The sequence below is a fragment of the Rissa tridactyla genome, chromosome 5, assembly GCF_028500815.1.
Source record: "Rissa tridactyla isolate bRisTri1 chromosome 5, bRisTri1.patW.cur.20221130, whole genome shotgun sequence".
NCBI lineage: Eukaryota > Metazoa > Chordata > Aves > Charadriiformes > Laridae > Rissa > Rissa tridactyla.
The window spans coordinates 61,363,105-61,386,236 of NC_071470.1; the positions used below are offsets into that span (position 1 = coordinate 61,363,105).

At 42.4% G+C, this 23,132-nt stretch overlaps 1 protein-coding gene across 8 annotated transcripts in view; it reads right to left on the reverse strand.

The window, feature by feature from the left end:
* Positions 1–23,132, reverse strand: part of ADGRL3 (adhesion G protein-coupled receptor L3) — a 524,212-nt gene that overhangs the window by 337,799 nt on the left and 163,281 nt on the right. For all 8 annotated transcript variants that reach the window (XM_054202410.1, XM_054202406.1, XM_054202409.1 and 5 more), the window contains exon 3: positions 240–484. In XM_054202410.1, coding sequence (XP_054058385.1) covers positions 240–294 — 55 coding nt within the window. In that variant the 5' untranslated portion in view covers positions 295–484. The remainder of the gene's footprint in view (positions 1–239; positions 485–23,132) is intronic.

A 23,132-nucleotide genomic window follows, 5' to 3' on the forward strand; every position in this document is an offset into this window, starting at 1 on the left:
TGCCTCAACATAGCAGCTAAACTCAATACCAGAAATCTTTTTGTGTGGCCAGAGTTCTTTGTTTCAGGACTTAACGAGTCACAATGTAGCCTGGGAATTCAAACACCTGGGGTGGAAGGGAGGAAATCGACATCCTGGAAAAAAACCACACCATTAGGTAAAAGACATAGGCAAAATCCTTGCTATTTTCTATTCTGTTTTCTCTTCCCACAGGCAAATTTACACCATCTCTCACTCACCATGGGCTAACGGTGTTAAGAGCATTGTGAAGAACAGCAGCTGTGATGACCACATGACTGTGAAGGAGGGCTTGAAAGTATCCCAGCAAACGAGGGTTCAAACAAAACAAGGTGAGCGTCCTCCTGCACTTGCTTCCAACACTTCAACTGTTGGCATTCAATTCACATCCAAAAAGGGGAAAAAAAAACAATCAAAAAATAATAATAAAAAAAAAATCCCACAGCCAGTATCCAGAGCCTGAGACCTACAAATAAGAAAGGAAAAAAAAAATGCAGTTAGTAAAACAATTAAGTTTTGCTGCGTTTCTTTGCTGCCAACAGCTGTAAAGGCAAACATTTTCCACCACACACACCCCTCACCCCCCCACCCTGCCCCTTCAGATGAATGCACATTCCTATGTACACTAGGAATTAAAACTTGTCCCTGTGCAGAAAGCCAGTTTGTGCATCACTGATGCTCTGCTTCCTCTCTCAAAACACAGCTTAAGACAGCAGTTTTGAACAATGATGCCCACAGGTCCAGAGAGTCGGCAGTCTTCAAAGCTGACTAGAAAAAACAAGTCCATACGTATTGCATGGTATCCTACCTACATGGGACTTCTAAAACAGGCTGCAACTCTCCTGAAAACATTTGGGTGTCTAGAAATCACAAGCCAACAGAAGCCTAGGCTCTGTGCTAACCTTTTACGCAGAAATACATTTCTATGTAGCCGCTTCTTTTCCACCCAAAACCCTCAAATACAGGGGGGCCAAAGAGTAAATGCAAGCTCCTGAAAGAGCACGCTTCCCAGCGTGCTGGCAAGTCAGCAAACTGCTGACAAGAGAGGTCACTTTGCCACTTGGTCTAGCCCATACTTGCGAGCACACACGGGAAGCACAGTGCTTTAGGAGAAAATGCACCTCAGAGTTGTGCGTTGCACTCCCTGGCCTGTTAAAACTCCCTTCTGTTCAAACAGAAACTTTTTATCAGTATATGTAAACACATCCAACACCAGCTCGGCTGGTCCCAGTGTAGGGGTTAAGACACCAGACAACAATCCTGCTTTCTCTTTAATCTCCTGTGCAGTATGTAATGCAGGTAGACAGGCTGGCCAAAAATTATCTATGCAAACATCTGCTACATGTCCTGAGCGACTTGGGCAGAAACTGAGCCCAGTGCTTCCTCAAGTAGCCTGGCATTGCATTATTTTTTTTTTTATTATTATTTTCTGCTAAGACCTGTCACTCCATTTGCATTTCTCCCACGGCTCTGCTGTTGAGGCTGATGCCAAGATACCAGGCAGTGGGATCACTAATATGGTTTGGGAGTACGTCTGCCAGCGATATGCCTACAAACCTCTCTATCCCCTGGTTTGAGTTGTCCTGTAGGGATTTTAACCACTGAATCTGGACCCGCTTTGAACCCAAGTTCAGCCTAAAAGTCACCCTTTCCCTATAGCTACCTTCTATAGTGACTGCAGTGACTCAGGCACTCACTCCTAGTTGAGCACTGCAGGATTCATCGTGGGATTAAAAATAATGGTCTCTTCCATCCCACATGTTTACAGGAAAGCACCGGGAACTTTGAATTCATGCTTGAATAGAAACATTCACTCATTTAATTGGAGAAAGTATTCCAGCTTCCCAACATTTTAATCTCTCAAGAAGGGGCTAGATGGCTGCAGTGACTCAAACTTGGCAGGGAAAAAACGACTATACAGAGTTAAACCATGGCATCAGTTTGAGACTTAGCTCCCCACTGATTTTGAAATGATGATAAAATATGAGGAATTGAAAAGTAATTTGCATATCTGTTTTTGAACTCCCTAGACTCTGCAGCCTTCGCAGCACTGGTCTAATTAAAAATCTCTCCAAAAATCTCTGATCAACAGAAGTTATTCTTCTCTGAGCAAAGCAGCTGTTTTCGCCAACTTTTGTTCTTACCCAAAACCCTGTTTGAGCCAGAAGACACATGAAAAACTGTGCTGCATGCCATTGTGATGTGGGTATATTTCTGAAACTCCAGCATGACAGAGTGGCCTTTGTTTTGCCTCCTATCGTTGCTGATCAACTAAATCAAAACCCACATTGTTCAGAACCAAAGTCCATAAGGAAGCCGCATTTTTTTACGATAAATATATCTGCTTACACTGCCAAGATTTTATTCTCCCACTCTACTCTCCTCCCCAGTCTATCCTTGTGATTTGTTCACTCAAATGTAGCATTTAGTTTCCAAAGCTTCTTCTCAGCTCTCTAACTGCAGTGACTAAAAAGTCCAAGGTCAATATGCAGTCAAGTGGCTTCTTTATAGACATCCTAGAAATTAAAACTTCGCTCGAGCTGTAACTAATCAGAATGGTCACTGATAATATTTAAAGCCTGTTTTCCAAAGGGGGACAAGACTCATGAATATTTTAAGTCATACATTCTAAACAGCAATCAAGTTTTCCATTTATATTTTAGGAGGCTACCAGTACACATCAAACTACACCACTGGCCATTATTTATGCATGTTTTTCTACAGCATCCTCTGTAAAGTTTTAAAAGTGAGAAGCTTTTTGAGCTACACAATTTGAAAAGGCATACAGAGATGGGGGAAAGCTATCCAAACTCAGGTACACCTCCCTGAAGCAAAAGCTCAGCCCAGCAGTGAAGGAATGGAGGTTTGTTTTCTGATTTGTATTTGTTTAAACTGAATCAAGTTCTGGATAACACAAATCTGTTAGAAAGAGGTAACATCATGGTGGAGTAAAAGGGTTTGGGGTGTAAAGTGAAGAAGTCACAAATTAATTATGCTACCTATCCCAAAGGAGGGATACTTGTCAACAAAATATTTACACAGTGGCCTTTAAAATTGTTTGTGTCTATCTACATATTCCTGCATGACAGGATTCAAGGATTTCTTCTATGGTCTCACAGGCTGGGGCTGAACGTGCAAAAGGACTCATCTCATTTCTGCAGAGTCCAAACACTAAGTTGGGGAACTAATGTCTTGCAACCACCAGAACCACAAATAAACATTTTATCATACTGGAAAGAGCATTATTCAGTCACAAAGCTCTTGTACAAAACAGAGATGATAGGAGTAGCTCAGCATTATGCACCATTTAACGCCAATTGTAAATCTGGCCCAATATTCCCAGCCCTACTTTCCTTCCTGCCAACGTAGAACAAGCTGGAGACACGGCCTGTCAGGTTATGTCTGCACACCCTGGCTGGCACAACCTTGCCCTTAAGCCTGCTCCTATAAAGACTTCAACACCTTAGGCTTAAGCTCACGCACAATTATTAACAAATCCACAACGCGTTCTGAGAAGTGCCGAAGTTATTTGACAACACAGGGCACCCCTATATTAACCAAACACATTATAATGCTGCAAAGTTCTGGGTGGTTTTGTGTTCCGTGTAATCAAATAATCATAGTGTGTTTATGAAATGGAGATCTGCAGGGGAACAGCTAGATAGGAAATGAGTAGAGCAACCCTTTTTCTTAATGGTAACACAACCCTCTCAAGCAGCATTATGAGATGCAGAAAGAGGCCTGCAGAACAAAATTCACTTAATCTTTGGATTACCTCCAGACAAAGTACAGCCAAAGGGAGAAACTAGAGCACGTATCTGAACTGTTCACTGCACAGTGTTACACTTACTGATGCAAGAAGGGGATATACCATCACAGTGAAAAATTTAAGGTCTACACTTGACCTAAGAGGGTTTGGACTTGAACCACAAAGTCGTCGAAGCCTGCATTGATTTAAAAGAAAGTTCTTTTGCTCGCTGACCTTTCTGCCCATAGGGCTGCCCCGACACCCTTCATGATCTGCAACCAAGGATCTCCCAAACCTGATTTGCATGCTGGCAGTTCCCAAAAATCCAACTCCAAGTGGTACTAACAGAAGAGGAGAAAGCTAAAGGAAACTAAGGCCTTGTGGTGAAGAGATGAGCAGTGAAATATACATCAAGGCGTTGTTCATAAAAGAGCATTATGGATACACTGACAAACTCAACATCTACCCAAGTCTGTTCTTCAGCAGTTGATGTCAAGCAGCACATGGAGCATTTTCTGAGCTCATCTGTTGACGGTCTACAGGGAGGGTGAAAAAGAAAAGGAAACCAGTTCATCTGGTGAGTGAACAGATAAGCTTGAATTCAAAGTAGAATTCAGAGCAGCACATGCCAAACCTGTCATAAATCCACTTAATTACTGCCTTCCTCCAAACATGAGCATTTTGCACCTGCACAAAGCCGGACACTACCCTTCTCACATGGCAAAAGCTGCCTAGCTTCCTCAGTCTAGACTGAGGGTACGGTCACAGGAGGAGCAAGAGTGTTTTACAAGGGCGCTCATTAGCAAAACCAAGATAGAAATGCCCTATTTTTCTTATCCAGTTTTACTTGCAGCAATTTTCTTCCCCACCCCTGAAAACGTGCATAGTAAAACTAGCTTAAAAAAAACTCAGTAATGCAAGGATTACTTTATATTTCTTAATAGAAAAGATTCCTGCGCTTATCTACTCCTTTCGCAGAAGTTGCTTACCAAGTAGAAAATAAGCATGATGTTTCAAACAAATATCGATTAAATCCACTATTTACAAGGGAAAAAGTTTCAAAGTAATTAAACTCTTTAAAGCTGATGGGCCAAGGTGGAACCACGGATGTAATTCCCCATTCTCAGCACCTGCTACTCGAGACAATTTATTCTAGACAACATTTTCAGAATTTCACTGAAAAGAGAGGGAAGATAAATAATGCCAGCAAGGAAAAAGATAACATGCAATCTCTGCAAAATTAAATTAACTGCAATTTAGTGTTAGAAAATTTCTTTGCAGTAAAAGAATGATCTGTATTGCCACTCCCATTATGAATGGCTAAACAAAAGAATTGCTGCAATACATTTGGTCATGAGTTGTCTGCAAAACACTTTTTTTTGTTGTTTATTTTTTTGCAACATTACTGAAAAAGAAGAGTTTTGCCCCTCCTTCCTCTTTCCACCTTTACCCTATGTCAAATCCTTTTCCCTGTCAGGTACCTAGGATGTGGCTCCACAGTCACTTTGTGGTGGCAGCAACAAAACCTGCCATGTAAAAGGTCACACAGACATTACTGACAGTGTAACACAGGGGGAGCAGGGCAGGAGCAGGCTGCACTCCTGGCATTTCAAGAGGACAACATGCACTTTCTCTCCTAGGCACTCACTGAAGTTACCACTGCAGGGATGTAGTTATTTATGATCAGATTTTTCCACGAGCATTTTTGAAGAAGTCAGGAACATGTTTCTGAGATACATAAACTAAATTGTCCGTAAACTTTTACCTATGTCTCCATTTAGCCCAGGAGACGGTTCATCCCATACTGCAAATGCTCATAAAGTCAGAGCTTTCACAGAGTTCAGGAAGACAGGCTTTTGTTTCACAAAATATCAAGCCATGGCCTTTGGCTCTTCATTTCAGGTTTTAAGTTTACTAGATGTGATGCACTGTGAGAGACCCCATGATGCTTCTTAGGGTGAGTGAACTCACCAACTTGTGGTTCAGCCTGCTCACATCTATGTCCTCTTTCTGTACTGCAGACTGCTCCTGTTCTCTCTCACATCTCTGCCGAGGCTGTGAACTCAGAAGGAAACTCTTCAATGCTCTCACCCCATGTGCACAAAACTACGAGGTATTTTCAAGTCTCTATTTCCAAGCAAGGTTTAAAACAAACACGTGCACTTCTGCCCCTAATTGCACATTCCTGTATGTTAACATTCATTTAATCCATATTGTTTGAAAACCCAAGACCATTCTGTCCTTTACTCCTCCTTTGTATCTTATGTAGCACTCTGAGAAGCAATTTTAAGAACAAGCAAGCATCAATGTCTAATAAGTTTGGGCTCACCCTAGATTCTCAGGTATCACTGCAGCGCTACTTACACTCCCCCCATAAGAGGAGCAGCCGGGGCCACAAAGAATCCCTGCCAGCTCAAACCAAGCCTCATCAACCACCTGTTTAGGCTATAATGCAAAGTGACAAAGAACTCTTTAGATGTAGCACAGGATTCGCTGCAACATAACTCTCAAGTGTTAACCGAGTCAATTCATTTCAGATTAATCAAGCCTTTGATAAGAGCACACCTGAATACAGACCAGCTGAAGATAGTAGTTTGGTTCCGTCCCCGTCCCCCCCCCCTTCCCCGTGTAGGTGAAGTAGAGGCTTTTGTGCTTTTCCAAAGGTCAAAAGGGGAACTTTAACTATCATTTAACTATCAGCTGCTTGTTGGTTTTCCCATTCAATCCAGGATCAAGGCAATTTCAGCAGAAAATGATAACCAAACTAAAAGTGAAGCTACTCACACATCTTGTGACTTCACATAGGAGGATGGGGCCAAAGAACAGAGAGAAAAGGAAGAGCCTTGGAAACGTGGTTTAGAAGCTTAGAAAGATTGTACCGAATTGTACGCATGAATATCACAGCTACTGAATGCTCCAGGCCTTTCTTCTAAGCACTTGCTGGTTATCCTTGGCAAACTACTTAGTTACAGATTTAAGAGAGGAAGGTACATCGTTCACAAGGTCCCTGCATGTATGCAAACATATGGTAACACATGCAAAATTTCAAAAGGTACAGGTTATCATCTGAGGATGTGGTAAAACATACAAATGTTTGTGTTGCATTACCACCCCTCGATCAGCAGGCTTCCTGTAAACTGATTAGGAAAAACTTGGTACTCTCACTGGTTAAGCACCACCTGCTAAAGCAGCTCGCAGCTGGCAAGAAGCAAGTCAGTCCCTTCACCATGCGAAACCCCACCAGGGGAAAAAAGCCCTACAAGTCTTGGGCAAAGCTATGCAACAGCTCTGCAGGTCTTCGCACAAGCCGCATAGCGCCATGAACTTCTGACCACCTGAAACAATCCTATTTCATCATCATTCAGCAATTATTACAACGTTCTGCAAACTTTTGGTGAGGTGTTAAGATCCTTCTTGAAGATTTATTATACCCATGTAATACACCATCTTTCTCAAATATTTTAGTTTGTAGCACATGTTTATAGAGGGAAAATAATACATAGGCAACCACTCCTCACGGTATTGCCAACGGTTATGATTTCATTGCAAAATTCTCAGTATGTGGCAGCTCCTTGCAATAATGAACATTTCAGCTTTCTTTTCAAGTAAATTTCTCCTTACAGAGAAAAGCTGAAAAATAGAACCCAAATGCAGCTAAGAGCCTTGGTAAACTGGTGGTAAATAAACATAACTCAACATATTTATTTGATATGAAATTCTCATGACTTTTAATCAAATCTCATAATTTTTCTGTGAATGATTCATGATGTTGAAAGCCCGGGTTTGACAATACTCTTGTAACGCGTATTTGCATTCTACAGAGCCTTTGGCAATTCTTCTGTGACAAATAAAACATGTGTGGTGTATGCATTGAAAATGGAGACAAGCTTCTCACCAGGGTCAGCATAATTTTAACTTCCCTTCGCTACCATTAGAAGAGCTTGTATTTTGAGGCATCACCTCTCTCGTACATACTAGCACCATTTATTCAAGTGTCATACCATGGCTATAATTGTGACAGCACAGATTCTGCATTGGGTCTTGCTTTAACCTGAGGAAGTGACAGTCTCCAAGGAGAAAATTAGCCAAAGGAAATGACAGAAAATTCCAGGAGAGTTCAAGTAGCACATCTTTAAGTGAAGTGTGATACTGGGACCAGAGGAATAATACTCCTAAATGCCTCTGGATGCAGCCTTTAAAATAATTTTCAGTATTCATTTATCCACCCTATCTCTCTCTTCCCGCTCTGTCTCCTTCATAACACCTCTAATTTTCTTCCTTTCCTCTTCCTGACAGGAAAGGACCTCTTTAACTTACATTGCCCAAAATTGTCCAGCAGCTGCAGATATAGAAGGAGAGAGGAGTTTAGTGCCATTTGCCATCACAGCAAGATCGGGTTTTGGGGGTAGGTTTTCTTCCTGGGGGGCACAGGCGAATGCAGGCAGCGGGCATTTCTCATTTGCCTGCAGCTCATCAGGAGGCAGCCCAAAGTACATATGGGTGGGCTCCATCTCTCTGTACATCAGCCAGAAACAGGAGGATGGCGCACTGGCTTTCAGAGCTGCTTGCTCCCCAAAAGTGGCATATGCCAGAGAAGAATCTTGCTTGCCGTGAGGATGGTGAAACTCTTTTTTGTGGGCCCTGCAATTCAGAAAAGGGGGAAAGGGGCTGCCTTATGTCTACCTCTTGGCATACTCCTTCACATCCCAGTTGGCCCCACAGCTCTTTGGATACGGAGGTTAAACAGCAAAGTTAAAGACATCAACAGCTACAGAGAATTGAGCGCTGCTGAGCTGAAGCGGGCGGCCTGGCCTCTATGATGGCTTGTTTCACAGGCCCCGCAGCAGCCGGGCCTGACAGACAGCAACGCGCGAACTGAAATACCAGGGTCACAGCTGCATTTGTGGTAGGAAGCAGTACTTTTGACAACGCTGGATCTCCTCAGCCTTTGACTCACTCCAGCTCCAGTCACTACTCGCATGTCTAACTATTTGTAGTAATAAAAAAGGGAAAGAGTACCGCTTGACTGAGCAATTGCAGTGAAAACAGCAGCAAAGCTGTGATCTATCTCCTATCTGTAAAATGTGTCTCCAGGGCTTTTTTATTCTGCTCTTGCTTACTATTCCTTTCTCAGATGGATGGTAACAGGTATTACTTGTTTTGCACTAAGAAAATGCAATTTCCTTCACTTTTTGTGCTGATTGGGAAATTAACAGGTACTATAGCAAGGTTAATTGCTTTTCTCATTTAAAATGTACTGCTCTTGAAAGAATTAGAATAACAACAAGAGATCACCTACATATACAACTCCATGCACACGTGCACGCCATCAAATGAAACAAAAATCACTGGCAAATGAGATTAATGGCAAAAGCCAGGTGAATAACGTGTTTTTATGAGAAAGTTCTCTAGGAAAAAGTTAAGTTTAATTGTCTTTCAGATCTGTTATGATGTAATAAATGTCTATTAATGTTTAGCAGCAAATTGGGTTTTAATGATCATTGCTATTTTTGGCTGGTGGATGACATGTAGTTTAAATATAAACCAGATTTATGTTTTACACCAGGATGACTTTCTCGGACGACTCTCCTTGACTTAACCTCTTCACACCCCATGAGACATTTAATATAATTTTATTTCTAATAGACTGTGAGCCAATAGGATCATATTTGCTACTACTGATGTTTTCAATGAGAAATAAAATCAATGAAGTTTATGCTGAAGATCAGTGTAAGTGATTAATTAAGTGTAAGTGGCTTGGAAAATATTAGGAGGGTTACATTATTCAACCAAGTTATGCAAATTAAGAAAGAATCTGGATAGAAGTAAAATCTATGAAAAACTCCTGACCTTACTGTGTTGGAGAAATCTTAGCTAGAATTTATTCTTTTGTGGGCACTCTCAAAAATGAGTATTAGTTGGAGAGAAACTTTGTCTCATTTTTCAACACAAGCAGTCAACCTTAAGCATTCATAACTACAGTGGGGAAAAAAAAAAGAAAAAGAAAGAAAGAAAATCTTTTTCTTAGACCCAGAGACAATAGAGCAGCCCAGTGGGTTGCTAGGAAAAAAAAACAAACAGCACTTGAGGTAGTACAGAAAGAGCAGGCAAGTGAGGCAAAGCCAGACCATAGACTGACTTGTGAAAGCAAGACAGTAACACAGAAGCAGCATTCTGCATCATAAAAAAAAGTAATAGATACAACATTTATTCTTCTGCATGTATATCTAAATTTCTAGGTGTTATATTTTCCAATAAGCTACATACTAAGGAATAACAGAAAAAGCAATAGGCCAAATAACAGAACAGAAAGTATTTACAGTTCCCTACAGCAAATGTCTGAGTAGTAATAACAAAGAGCCTGTTTTTCCACATTTTACCATGTTAATGACTTCTGTTACACATTAATCAAGAGTTCAGCCTCTTTGATCTTTAGAGGAGAAAAAAAAAAAGAGAGAGATTTAATTATTGCACTCATTTTCTGCACAGATACTTCTGTTATTATTTATATTCTGCTAACAGAGGTCACCATCTAACCCAAAGCCTAGTTATGAAAGGTTCTGGGCATTCTCACAGTAAAATACAGCTTTCTTCTTTCTTCCCCTTTCCTCCCTCATATTATCCAATCAACAAAGAACAGGAGGAAAACACTCTTTTGCAGAGAATAAAGGTGTAGAGAGAGCAACTGGTGATTTCCATGTGTGCCTTTCAACTCTGAAACCAAGCTTCAGCCAGGAAGTGGACTATTTCCATCTGACTTCGATAATAAGTGGTAAATACTCAACATTTCCTTAATCCCTGCAGAAGCAGCCCCTCCAACGAGAGCAACTGAACCCCAGCCCAACCTCTGACGAAAATATTCCCCCCCTCCAGTAATCTGCAGTTGCCTTAGCTTTATCCCTCTCCAAAGGAGTACTTTGGAGATCTTTTAGGTTAGCAGCGAACCCAGTCTCTTCCCAAGCTACTACTTCAGCACTGAAGCTCAATTAGCAAACTGGGTAGCAAAGCTCACGTCGAACCTTATGGAAAGGAGGTAATATCCTCAGCATCCCTCTTATTGCCTTGACAAGAGTACTGCCAACCATGTGTAAGGTGTTGCCAAACCCCTGTCCAGTGAAAATGTGAGGGCTCAGCTGTGTGTGAAGGTACTTTGATGACACCTCAAGCCAACAGTCCCCCCTCAAACACAAGCTGGCAGACTGCAACTTCTTTGATCTCCTTCCTAAGGAGGAGCATCATACAGATATACACAACAGCTATTTGCAATCCGAACGGGCCACTGCGCTACAGCTGAAAGTCAATGCTTCTCTGGGTACTACAAAGGAAACATTTTATACTAGGAACTCTGGATGGAAAAAATATTTATATAATATGATCACACACACTTCTCTCTTCCCTTTTGAAGTGAAACAAAGGCCAGATATCTACAGCTGAAACTACAAGAGGGATTTTAACTAAAGAGAATATTTAAACCCAGCTGGAATTTCACCAGGAGCTCCCAGCTGAAGCCGCCACTCTCACACCACAACCTGGCATCACCAAGATCTACATGGTGACCAGTTCTTCTCCAAAAGGACTGGCCCCCTAATTCTTGCAAAAGGTATTTTTAGAGTCAAAAATAGTTGCTTTTTGCAAAAGAAGAGCTACTAAGTCCAGTAAGCACGTGTACTTTTTAAAGGGTACTATAAAGTTTCTAAACGGTAAAACGTTTGGGTGGGTGAAAGGCTAAAATAAATTAATTCCTTGAGTACCTTCTTGCAGAAATTAATTGCGAGGACAATCAGGACAAACGTGGTTAAGAGAATTGTTTTGGGCAGATGAGTAAGGAATGAGAGATACTTTCCGTATTTTCATGCCTCATAGCTGTGGCTCAGTAGCAACCATCCAAAAGAGAAAATACACCTGTTTTGAAATTTGCCAATCTAAAACGTGCCTGCCTCGGTAAGCCTCAAATTAAACATATTTCTTAATGGCCTATTACATAGTAACAGTCACTAAAAGACCCACAGGAACACTGAAGGCAGTTATTACCACAGAAGGTTATCTAGTCCCAGGAAATGATGCAGTATCAGGTAAGGAAGAAGGGGAAGGAGGAAGGGAAAAAAAACAACAAATCAAACCCTGAAACTTTCTCAGTGTCTTTTTCCCCCCAGGTAAACCTAATCCTACTTGACTCCAACTGAAATTAAAGGGATTGAAATTAATCTTTTAGATAAATTACTGCAGGACTGGAGTGACCGTATTCAACAACAATGCTCTCATTTGTAGTTTGCCAGACTCAAACAATGAACTTCTCTAACATTTTAAAGTTTTAAGTACATATTGAATTTAAAATAATCAAGAAAACAATGTAAACATGTAACTCAGTCACAGGCATCTGGCAAAATCAAATACCATCAAACACAGTCAAACTGAAATGAGATGGCTGTACCAGTGATGCTCTTCAATGAACTTAATTATTCAGTTTTCATTATTTCTAAGGAAAGAGTAAACAGTCTCATTTCCATATACCCCAAGTATAATGGTTGTAAAATTTGCAGTAACACCTTTATTTGTGGGGGTACATATAAGACTTCTGATTTTGTTCTTAACGTGCCACTTCCACCTAGAAAAAGCAAGATGTCTCAGTAGTCAAGGAGAAACATTTAACTATAGAAATCACATTCAATTCCAAAGAAGAAATTAAGTACCTCTGGCAACTATAAGGTAAGATAATTAATCTGATGCATGATCCTGTCTGTTTTGATATTTTGCAAGGGACTCTATAAATACCAAAATGTAGGCATGTTTGATATGCAAAATCACTTTGGGAGGAGGAGGGAGAATTTTGGTATCTCCTGAAGTGTTCCCTGTGAAAGGAAGGCCACTTTTCTCATCCTCTGAAGGAGAGGGTTTCAAAAGCACTGCTTTAACACTAGCTCATCTGAGGTCACTCGCAAAATCCCACTGATTTCTGTAAGCAGCACCACAACCAAGAGAGGGCCTTTGAAAACATCATGCTAAGCCTAGCAAACAGCAAGTAAGACCTTTGTTATTTAAGGTCATAGCTGGAAGAGGAACTGCAATAAAGTATTTCATTCAATTATCTGAAAAGCCATTCATGGTAAACAACAAAAGACAACTTTTTACTACGTCTTTACTTTGACTTATTTCACTGTAAGAGGAGTAAGCACTCTAGTTTATAAAACAAGAGGATAAACGACAAAGAGAAATCAGCCCTAAACATTTTGCTAAAGCAATCACTCCTTTGTTCATTTTGTTCTCCCTATAAGGGAGGATTCACAAGGGTAAAGCAGGAACACTGGGCTTCAAAAGTAACCAAAATTGGCAAATTGTGCAGAAAGATAGATAGTGTCATTGTTTAGCACTTGGCACCAGTGTGGATCTAAGCAAGCAAGAACACAGATCGCCTGTGATGGGAAATCTATCAGATGTAACAGAGCCAACTGATGGCTTAAAAAAAAAAAATTAAACATTAAGATCCTTTCATCCCATACTTACCTTACATTTACATAAGTTTCACTTCCAAAGCAAAGAGACCCCAAAGAGGCAATGTCTAAATTGGAAGGAAACTATTTCAGCTAAGAGGAAAGTCAAGACCTTCTGTTGACCCAAACTGACCATCAACAAAAGCAGCAATACCTAAAATTAATTTTCTCCAAAGTAAAATTTTTCCATTCAGGCTTTGCCTGGACTGTAATAAAAATAGGGAGGGAAGACCTGAGCATGTTTTCTGAGGGCAAGAATGGGTAGGTTGCTTTCTGGCATCAGCATCCCTGCTGACCACACAATTTGACACTGCCTTTACCCAAAGCATACATTCAGTGCAAATGCAGACAGTATAATTCAGCAGTGTATCATATGTAAGCCCACAGCGCAAGATCCCAGACAGCACTGTCTCATTAGGGAAGAAAACAGAAATAGCATTTGTAAATTGGATGCGATCACCAGGAACAGTTTAGCATCAAACGCTTGGGAAATCCACATGCATAGAGCCAAAGCATTACATGCCAGTAGATTTCAGGGTGTAGATAGCTTTAGGGTGAGAGAGTAGGGAGAGCCCAAGTGGGACACAGTTTGCTTTCAGAACTTTATCATGGAGTTTACGCATGATTTCTTTCCCGTACATTAGGAATTAAAACCACTGATGTGGGGCTCAGATCGTAAGAGTGAAGGATCGGGGTGGGGTGGGAACCCAAGCAAGCACCTTCTCGCAGCTTCAGTCACAGCTAGAGGGAGACGGCAGTACTTGGCAAAGAGAAGTCCACTAACATCAGGGGTTGAGTCTTCACCCACGAGGGGTGTTGGGAAAAATTGTTGGCAAAAATCAGGTTGGGAAACTTCTGGGAATTTCCTTGCCTTTTACAACTGTCCTTCTTTTTAAAAACCCTCCCATTTTGAGACAAACATGGTCCACTCCAAATACAAGAAAACTAGGTGCTTTTACAAGCCTGAAATCTTTACAAGCCACATCACCTGAAGAGCAAGGAGTTTGGAGAAAACAGTACTCCCTGGATTATTTTTTTCCCTCCTCAAAACTGCCAATAACTTAAAGTAATTTTCTCTCTACTCAGTGGAGAATATTTGTGCAGTGTGATGACCCAGATCACTGATGCATAAAATGGTCAGACCACCAGGCAGCCTACTATGAGCTGAGAGGAGAACCAGGAGGAATCACCATCATTCTGCAAATGAAGGCTGGTGCTGGAAGGCCCTCCATGACCCTGGTTCCCCATCATATTTCTGTCATGCTTTCCTCAGCAAAAGGGCAAGTCCTTTCTGCCCCATTCTCCTCCAGTGCAAAATCCACATACATTTTTTTTCAAGTGCACTGTTTCCTGCTACCAAATATAATACTTCAGCTTGTACAACCTTCACCTCTTAAAGACCCAGACCCTCAACTCCACTGGGCTCAATCTGAAACTCACTGCCTTCTTCCCCAAAAACATTTCCATAAGTCCAAGCCTTTCATTACTGTAGGTAAAAACAAGACCGAGGGAAGAAGTACAGACTAGCCCATCACTGAAAGCTAATGGGTGGCAAGTAGTTGAAAACACAAATCTCCCCAGAATTATTGTCTCCTTATTGAGTAATTAGATGTTAAGTCACAATTAAACCAGAATAGCTAGTCAAACAGTGGGTCTGCTCTCTGGTGGCAAACTCACCAGTACCAGCAGTAAGAATGCAATGTGCTTTTTGTCCATCGCTACCAACTTCAGCATTACTCAAGCAAAAAGGCTGTGAGTAGGGAAGAGAAATGGGAGAGCAAAGTATATTCCAGCATTGCCATCCCTCAAGTGCCATACAATCAGTTCAAGCATTTTCCTCTGCGAGACTCTCTTGTGTTTCAGCTCCCTCTACATACTTTAGTTTTCTACCTGCCTTGAAACACATTCACTAAAGTTTACCTTTCAAAGAAGCCAGGTGTGAGACTGAAGTGTTCTTTCACTGATCTTTCTCTGACCTAATCTGGGTCTTGCTATTCTCATCTACAAATGACTGGTACTGGAGAGGCAGCGTCAGAGTCTTTCCTACCACGCATGGCAGCGTTGTCCCAGTGAACATTATACACCTAAAAAGCTTATGTCAGGAATAACTGGAATTAAAGCTTTGTTAAAAAAAAAAAAAAAAGAAAAAAGGGTGAATCCTGAATTAGTCAGCATAGTACTTTTGATGCATAGGACTTCTGTGTGCCTTCCTCTCTGCAGCATTACACTACCTTTACTTGCAAAAACAGCCAGCACCTTTGAATCATTTCTGAATACTGATCTTCCAGTCACCAGCAGGATATTATCCAGTTTAAGTAAAAGTGTCAGTCAGACTGGTTCACCCTATCTAATGAAGCCATTGTCATGTTTATGGTTTCAGGGAATACCTACAAGTCCACACTTCAAGACTGTACCAGGACTAAGCCTTCCTCATAACCCTTCGGCATCTCTAGATCTCATCGATGTAATTTAAATTGTCGAAGTTCCTGTGAAATGCCGCAAACCCCAACCCTTAAACCATGTTCCTCTGTCTTCTTAACCAAACAGCATCCTTAGGACTAACCAGGAATACCACAGCGTGGTTATCAGAGGCAAGACAGAAATGATTGCAGGGATAACCAGCAAAGCGAGAGCTCATCTTCACAAAGCCAATAATTGTGTCCATGAGGCTAGAAATTCCAAAGACAGCCTCCATAAAAAACACTGCAAACCGAAAACATGCAACTTGTATCTCTGTGGTGTAAAGCAAAGCTATGCTGTAGCAACAGTGAGAAAACTAAATCAATACTGTTCAGGGCCAGTATTGGTAAGCCACTAACCAAACGAGCAGCATCGTGAACCTATTGATTCTGCAGAGCCATACTTCCACGCTGTTTTCTTCACCTTCTGAAACATTTCTATCACCTTGTAAAATGGAAAACCGGAGACCGAAACTCCTAATTAATACTTCCTAAAAACCTGAAGTCACACTTGGATAATTACAAAAACCCTTGGTAACATGTTCTGCATTATACATTTGTTAAATTACTTTACGTTAAGAACAAAAATTGTTTTTTAAATGATTCTGCTGTGGATTTATCAGGCTGAACGCTTAGTTATGACAACCCCAGGCAACTCAGCGAGGCTACCTGGATGGGTTCATGACATACTCTGCCTGACTGACAACTGCTCCTGCTGAGCGCACAGGAGTGAAGAAAAAGCACATCACTATGTGGGGACAAAACCAGGTAAAATTAATGCATGGGATTATTTGAACATGCGTCTAGAGACAGAAAAGCCTGTCAACCATTGGAGACTCGCATCCCAGTCTTCCTTCCCAGCCAGGTGAAAGGCTTCTAGGGAGGCACTTACCTCCCCCTCCCTCCCCATTGCTCCCCTGATCTCAGGGTGAAAACCAGGGCAGGATTAGAAAAGAGCTGGGGGATAAACACATCGGTAAAACAATAAATACCAGCTAGACAGCTATGAAGGTCAGGAGATGTTTAGGAAGATTACAAGTTCAAAGACCACAGCGGCAGCAAGTACCGACCAATAAAATGTACTTCTCCTTCTGAAAATATGCAAGTTGCATACATATATAGTATTTTTCATACAAAATTTTAATCAGTTTTACTCTTATTTAAAAATACTTGTCAATAAAAATTAAAAATACGAAGGGCTACCTTACTAGTGCCTTCCTACCACAGAGTGCTGTCCCACGGAGTGGGGACATCAAAAAGGATATCTTTAACAAGTCGGAGATTGGGGAGTTTTGGAAGAAGCAGCAGGGGTAGAAAGGGACTGCACAGGTCCCACACACCTCCCGAGCAGCATGTCAGGGGAAGCCCTGCCTGGGCACTGTGGCCACCACCCCCGGCCCTGTTCCCTCCTCTCATGGGGGACAGGACAGAGGCCCTGGCGGGGGCAGCACCACCCACCCCAGTTGGTGTGGGGCTGGGCCTGCCCCGCGGCCTCCTTCTCAGGCCCCACGGCAAGCCTGACCTGAGGCCTCACTTTGACGGCCCCCAAGCAGCAACTCTCCACCACCACCCGTGCCCCCCAGCTCAGGCTCCACAGTGACCTGCTGGCAGGGCCCAGCGGCCCTGCAATGACCAGGCACAATTTCTCCAACAGTCCCATCCCACGCTACAAAAACAAAACAAAAAAAAAAGAAATCATCCTCACTTTTGCCTCTCCGTGGAAACCAGCGCTGAGGTTCCCAGCCACCTGAGAGAGGAGACACAGGTCTCAAATGCCACTTTCAGACCACAATCCAGGACATATTAGGCACACCCCAGGAGGCCATTAAATTGCTAACACAGCCTTTAGGCCAGGCAGGCAGGAGTAATGGTTTGCAGAAGAATCATTACCTAAGATCAAGTAACTTGAAGCCACTGGGGAGCCCCAAAGCGCTCCAGTGGGCCAAAAAGAGTGGTGAGAACATGGCTGCCATCCTTCACCAGGCAAAGAGGTCGGGCTGCATTTAGGAAGTCAACCAACATCTACAGAAGTACTCTAAAAACAACACAGCCTTCCTTCGCAAGAGGTCTGCAACACTTCCCCCTCTCCTCCAAAATCATCAGATTTTAAACATACCCTTCAGAGAAATGGTCCAGCCATTAACAGTAACTGTTTCTTATGTGCATCAGTAAAAGATGTAGCGCTACAGAGACTAAATGGGACTTATAGAAAAGAACTCATAAATCTTTGTCAGCCTCTCAGAAATGAACACTTAATACAACTGGCTTGGAGTACTTTGCTTCTCGTTCAGCTGAGATACTAATTATGGTACCGCTATGATAAATTTTAATCATTGTTGTTAATGGCTCCCCCAATTTATTTTATCCCCTCTCTGCACTAATGAGCTGTGCTCAAAGACTCATGATTCAAATACTTCCCCCTCAATAGCTGGAAAAAGCAATCTTTTGGATTTTGACCTATAATACTGCTGACCTATTCAAAGACATACGGGAGGACTCCAGACATCTGGACATACAGAAAGTTTGGGTCAGAAAGTACAGTTACAATACAGCCAGCAGTCATTTTTTTTCCATTTTCTTGCCACCCTTTCTACTGCCGTTCTCCCTTGCTTCTCCACCCACCCCCCAAGTGCTTTAATTTCGTTATCAGCAGGCAAATGCTTTCTTTTCATATTGTTAAAGTCAGTGTAAAACCAACACATTGTTTAGGGCCACAAGCACAGTTGCCTACTAAATCTCCACCACTCCTTTAGTTAATAGTTGGCACTAATTTAACAAGCAGTTTTGCAATCTCAAAAGGGGGAAAACACATTACATGCTAGCAAGAAGCCTCCTCACTTCTACAAAACTCAGCACAAATTCAGTCTCCTTATCCCAGTAGTGCAAAGGAAACCAATGATTCAGGCTCGCCAAAGCAGGACCAACTAGAGGCACCAGGAATGCATCCATACATTCTGTGTACGATGGAAGCACATCACTTAGAACAGGCACCACCTCCAAAGCAATAGTGAAGGGACTGAGTAAAAATGTGCAAAGAGACTCAGATAGCCTGGGCACTGATGTTCCCCCAGATGAGATCAAGGGTCATGCAGCAGTGTAAAAAAAGCAGTAAATCAAAACATCTTGAAGAAATTCCCCCTATCCCACCTAAGTCAGGGAACTCACTGCCACAAGAGGGTGACGAAGCCAATTCACAAAAGCAGCAGATGTTTATAGCCCACCCCCTAATCCTCACGAGCCCACAAAATCCCTGTGACCAGGTTACGCTAGAACCATTTATCAGACAATCTGGCAATCTCTTTACTGCTCGGGATCTAAGGAAATGAGAGAGCAAAGTCACAAACAGAACAACTCTCACATTTGTTGCAACAGCAAGTGGGTAACATGGACGCAAACATATTCTGACATAGTTTTTGCCATCGTTCCCTGAGAAACTTGTGACAAAAGTCATCCAAGCAAGAGCACATCAGAGACAACTTCTCTTCTATGTTAATAACTAAAAATAAAGCAATAAAGCAAGCTTTTTATTTCTTTTTCTCTTCTCCCTCCCTCTCCATCCTATCAACTACGTATTCTTTCCTGGCTAGTTCTGGCTTTTTTTAAAACTTCCTTCCTGCTGTGTACCAAGTATATGAGAATTTACAGCAAAAGCCACTTTCAAAACTGTTTTTATTCCTGCAGATGCTGTGGGTTCGAGGCACAACATATCCCATATCAGTCTTTGGACTATCTGGCTGTCTAAGCTCCAAAACTACAAGGAAAATACATTGATAAATATCCCCAGTGCCCTCTCTGCTTGACAACAGCTATCTTCGTACAAAGATGATCCTAACTATTCTCCACAATGCACCCTCCCTCCGTGAGTAGCAAAATCTTCTTTACGACGAAGTTGTGCTCGTGAGCAGTTTTATCTTTCACAGAGCATTGGATGCTGCTGTGACAGCAGGTATCTTGTAGGCTCTGAAGTCCTGCAGGGCTTTCATTATGAAGAAGCACCACCTCACTCTGTATGTACAGGGGCCAATTTCAGGGCTGGATCATGGCAGCAGCTGCGTAGGGAATGGTCACATGAAACACAGCAACACATTTCATGGGGGATTTCCTTTTTACTCTCTGCCTACAAACTCTGTGCCATATGGAGAGCTGGCAAAAGGGAGAGGACAGATGTCTGGAGACATTATAGTTACTATGTTAACTGCCTGCAAGTTTATTCATCAAAAGGTGATCACCCTTTGTTCTGGTAATTTATTTTAACTTTCTTTGCAGCTTTGAGAGGTTGACAGCAAATCACTATTACACAGTTCTCAAAAAGTACCAAGTGATTTGCAGCCGGATTAAAAGGCACGGTTCTTGGCCTGAAATACCAAACACTAAGCAAAACTTACAAAGGCAGAACACAACTAAAAGGCGACAGCAGCAGAAAAGGAGATGAATGGAAGTCCTCTCTGTAGCCAGGAAAGCTCTCTACAGGTTTGCACACCCATGTACAACACTGGACGAGGCAGGATGTCACAGGAACGCACAGCTACACAAGCAAAAGCAGTGCTGCTACAGCAAAGAGAAGCTTCTTTCTTTGCATTCAGAGAAAGAGGAAGTTTGGAGCACTTAAACAAGCACATCAAAAACACTCCCTCTTTTAAAAAGAGGGACTTGGATGTGCATGCTATAATAAGAAAACAAAACCCACCGCAGAAGCTATTCACTTTCCATCAGTGTTTCAGAGACAGAGCTTCCATGAGATGTCCTTTGATTCAACCTGGAGTTCATTTCCTGTGGACTAGGGAGAGCATTAAACGCCCATGTGGTTCTTGGAAATAAGAAAACAAAATTGGAAGACTCAATCATTTAGAAAAATCTCTTTCAGCAGTAAATCTGCTTTTGGAGTTTGCATCCTGTAAGCAACACTTCCTGTGGAGGAGTAGCCATTGGCCATACGAATCTGCAGTCTGACAAGCTAAAGACGGAAGTTCAAGTTAGAATTCAGCTCCCAGGTGGTCACAAAGCCCACAGCTTGGCGTGCTATTTGGAGAAGTAGCAGAGATAAAAAATGAAGTCAGCTCCATCCAGCTCTAACTGATGTGAAGTTGAGGGGAAGCTACCCTGGCATCACCTTCACCTGAGCATTAGATGGACTGCAATAGTGAAGTCACAGGCATTTGGTCGGAGACAAGGGAGAAGGGAGAAGTTAACTATCCCTTTTCCCTGGGAAGGCATGTTCTAGAGGAAGCCTTGCAACACTACTCACAAAAGAGAAAACTCAGAAAATAGATGATGAAGTTAAGTTGGCAAAAAGGGAAGGAACTGGTAGCATTTTCCTCAGTTTTGCTACCAACATACCTACGATCTGGACAAGCTTGTTTGATGGGTCGGGGCCAATTGTATGCGGTTCAACAAGGCCAAGTGCCAGGTCCAGCACTTGGGTCACAACAACCCCATGCAGCGCTACAGGCTTGGGGAAGCGTGGCTGGAGAGCTGCCTGGCAGAAAAGGTCCCGGGGGTGTTGGTCAGCTGCCAGCTGAATATGAGCCAGCAGTGTGCCCAGGTGGCCAAGAAGGCCAACAGCATCCTGGCCTGTATCAGGAACAGTGTGGCCAGCAGGACTAGGGAAATGAACATCCTCCTGTACTCAGCACTGGTGGGGCCTCACCTCGAATACTGTGTTTGGTTTTGGGCCCCTCAATACAAGAAAGACAGGAGATATTGGAGCATGTCCAGAGAAGGGCAACAAAGCTGTCGAAGGGTCTAGAGCACAAGTCTTATGAGGAGTGGCTGAAGGAACTGGGGTTGCGTAGCCTGGAGAAAAGGAGGCTGAGGGGAGACCTTATTGCTCTCTACAACTACCTGAAAGGAGGCTGTCGCAAGGTGGGGGTCAGTCTCTTCTCCCAAGTAACAACTGATAGGACAAGAGGAAATGGCCTCAAGTTGTGCCAGGGAAGGTTTAGTTTGGATATTAGAAAAAATTTCTTCACTGAAAGGGATGTCAAGCATTGGAACAGGCTGCCCAGGGAAGTGGTTGTGTCACCATCTCTGGAGATATTTAAAAAACATGTAGATATGGTGCCAAGGGACATGATTTAGTAGTGGTTTTGGCAGTGCTACGTTTAGAGTTGAACTCGGTGATCTTAAAGGTCTTTTCCAACCTAAATGATTCTATGATTCTATGCAAAGAGGCTGCTCTTCACATAGCACACCTAGCCAGTGTCTTCACCCAACCGCTATTAACAGGTTATAAACTTTTACCCAGTCCAAGTATGGCTGCAGAAGACAGTGCAATGAAAAGCCTGTCTCTGTAGAAACAGCATTCATTAAGTCAGGGTGGTAGGAAGACAAAAAATACAAAACAAAAAGGGTGAAGCATCCATTCTTTATATAAATACCAATGTATCTTAGCACTTTCTACAGCATAGAAATGATTGCCCCCCTCCTTGGAAGAGTTTATCATTACAGTGGAGGGGGAAAACAACTGGAAACCACACTAGCAGTTCAGGGAAACAAGAGCTGTGAGGTTCTCAAGATAAAACATCATTTGCCAGTCTATCATCTATTTCTTCTGGCACTTAACGAAAATGCCCGCCCATTTTTTCCACCAAAATTCAGGTCAGTCACTGTCCTTCATTCACAGTGTCACAGCCGCTCTGAAAATACACATCAAAGCATTAGCTGAGAAAGCGAACTGCCAGGCACTGCTGCAATGCAGGTCAAGAACAAGAACGTTTTTCTTTCTTGGCTGTGCAAAAGGCCATGCTTATTCCCCCCAGAACACAAATCCCAGCCACCAGCAAGGAGGCAGATACAATGGGCAAGCAAAAGCTGCCATCCCAGTGCCCCACATGGTGATGCTGTTGGTTAGCACAGAGGTGGGAAATAACATGTCACCTCCCATAGTACGCTCACTTCAACATGCTGAGAAGATGGTCAGCAACACGCAGCGGAACACCCAGCACGTACAGATCCTTCTCTCTCTGCTCCCGACTACCAGCCCACACAGCCCATAAACATACAGTGATCTTCCTGAGGCCCTTGACACAAGAGGATTGTTAAGTAGGTGCTTCTCTGAAGGAAAGAAGAACTTAGGAGCAAAACAGGGACTATGATAATGAACTGTTCACAAGGGCTTTATCTCCACAGGGGAGGGATTTGCTGGCTTTAAAATCTCAGCCAGCTGATGATGAAACTCCTCTCCCCAGGGTTTACTGACCAACTGTAAACAGTGTGCATGTACACATGCATGATTTTTTTTAAGCTCCTATTACTTTAACACAGGTTTAAAGGAACCCAACATATATTACACCTAACACAGGAGCAACCGAGTAAAAAATGCAAGACCAAATTTCACGACTTACCTTTTTTTTTTTTACCTGCTCCAACACTTCCACTCACCTGCTTATAACATATACCAACAGAGAGAAGCACAAACAC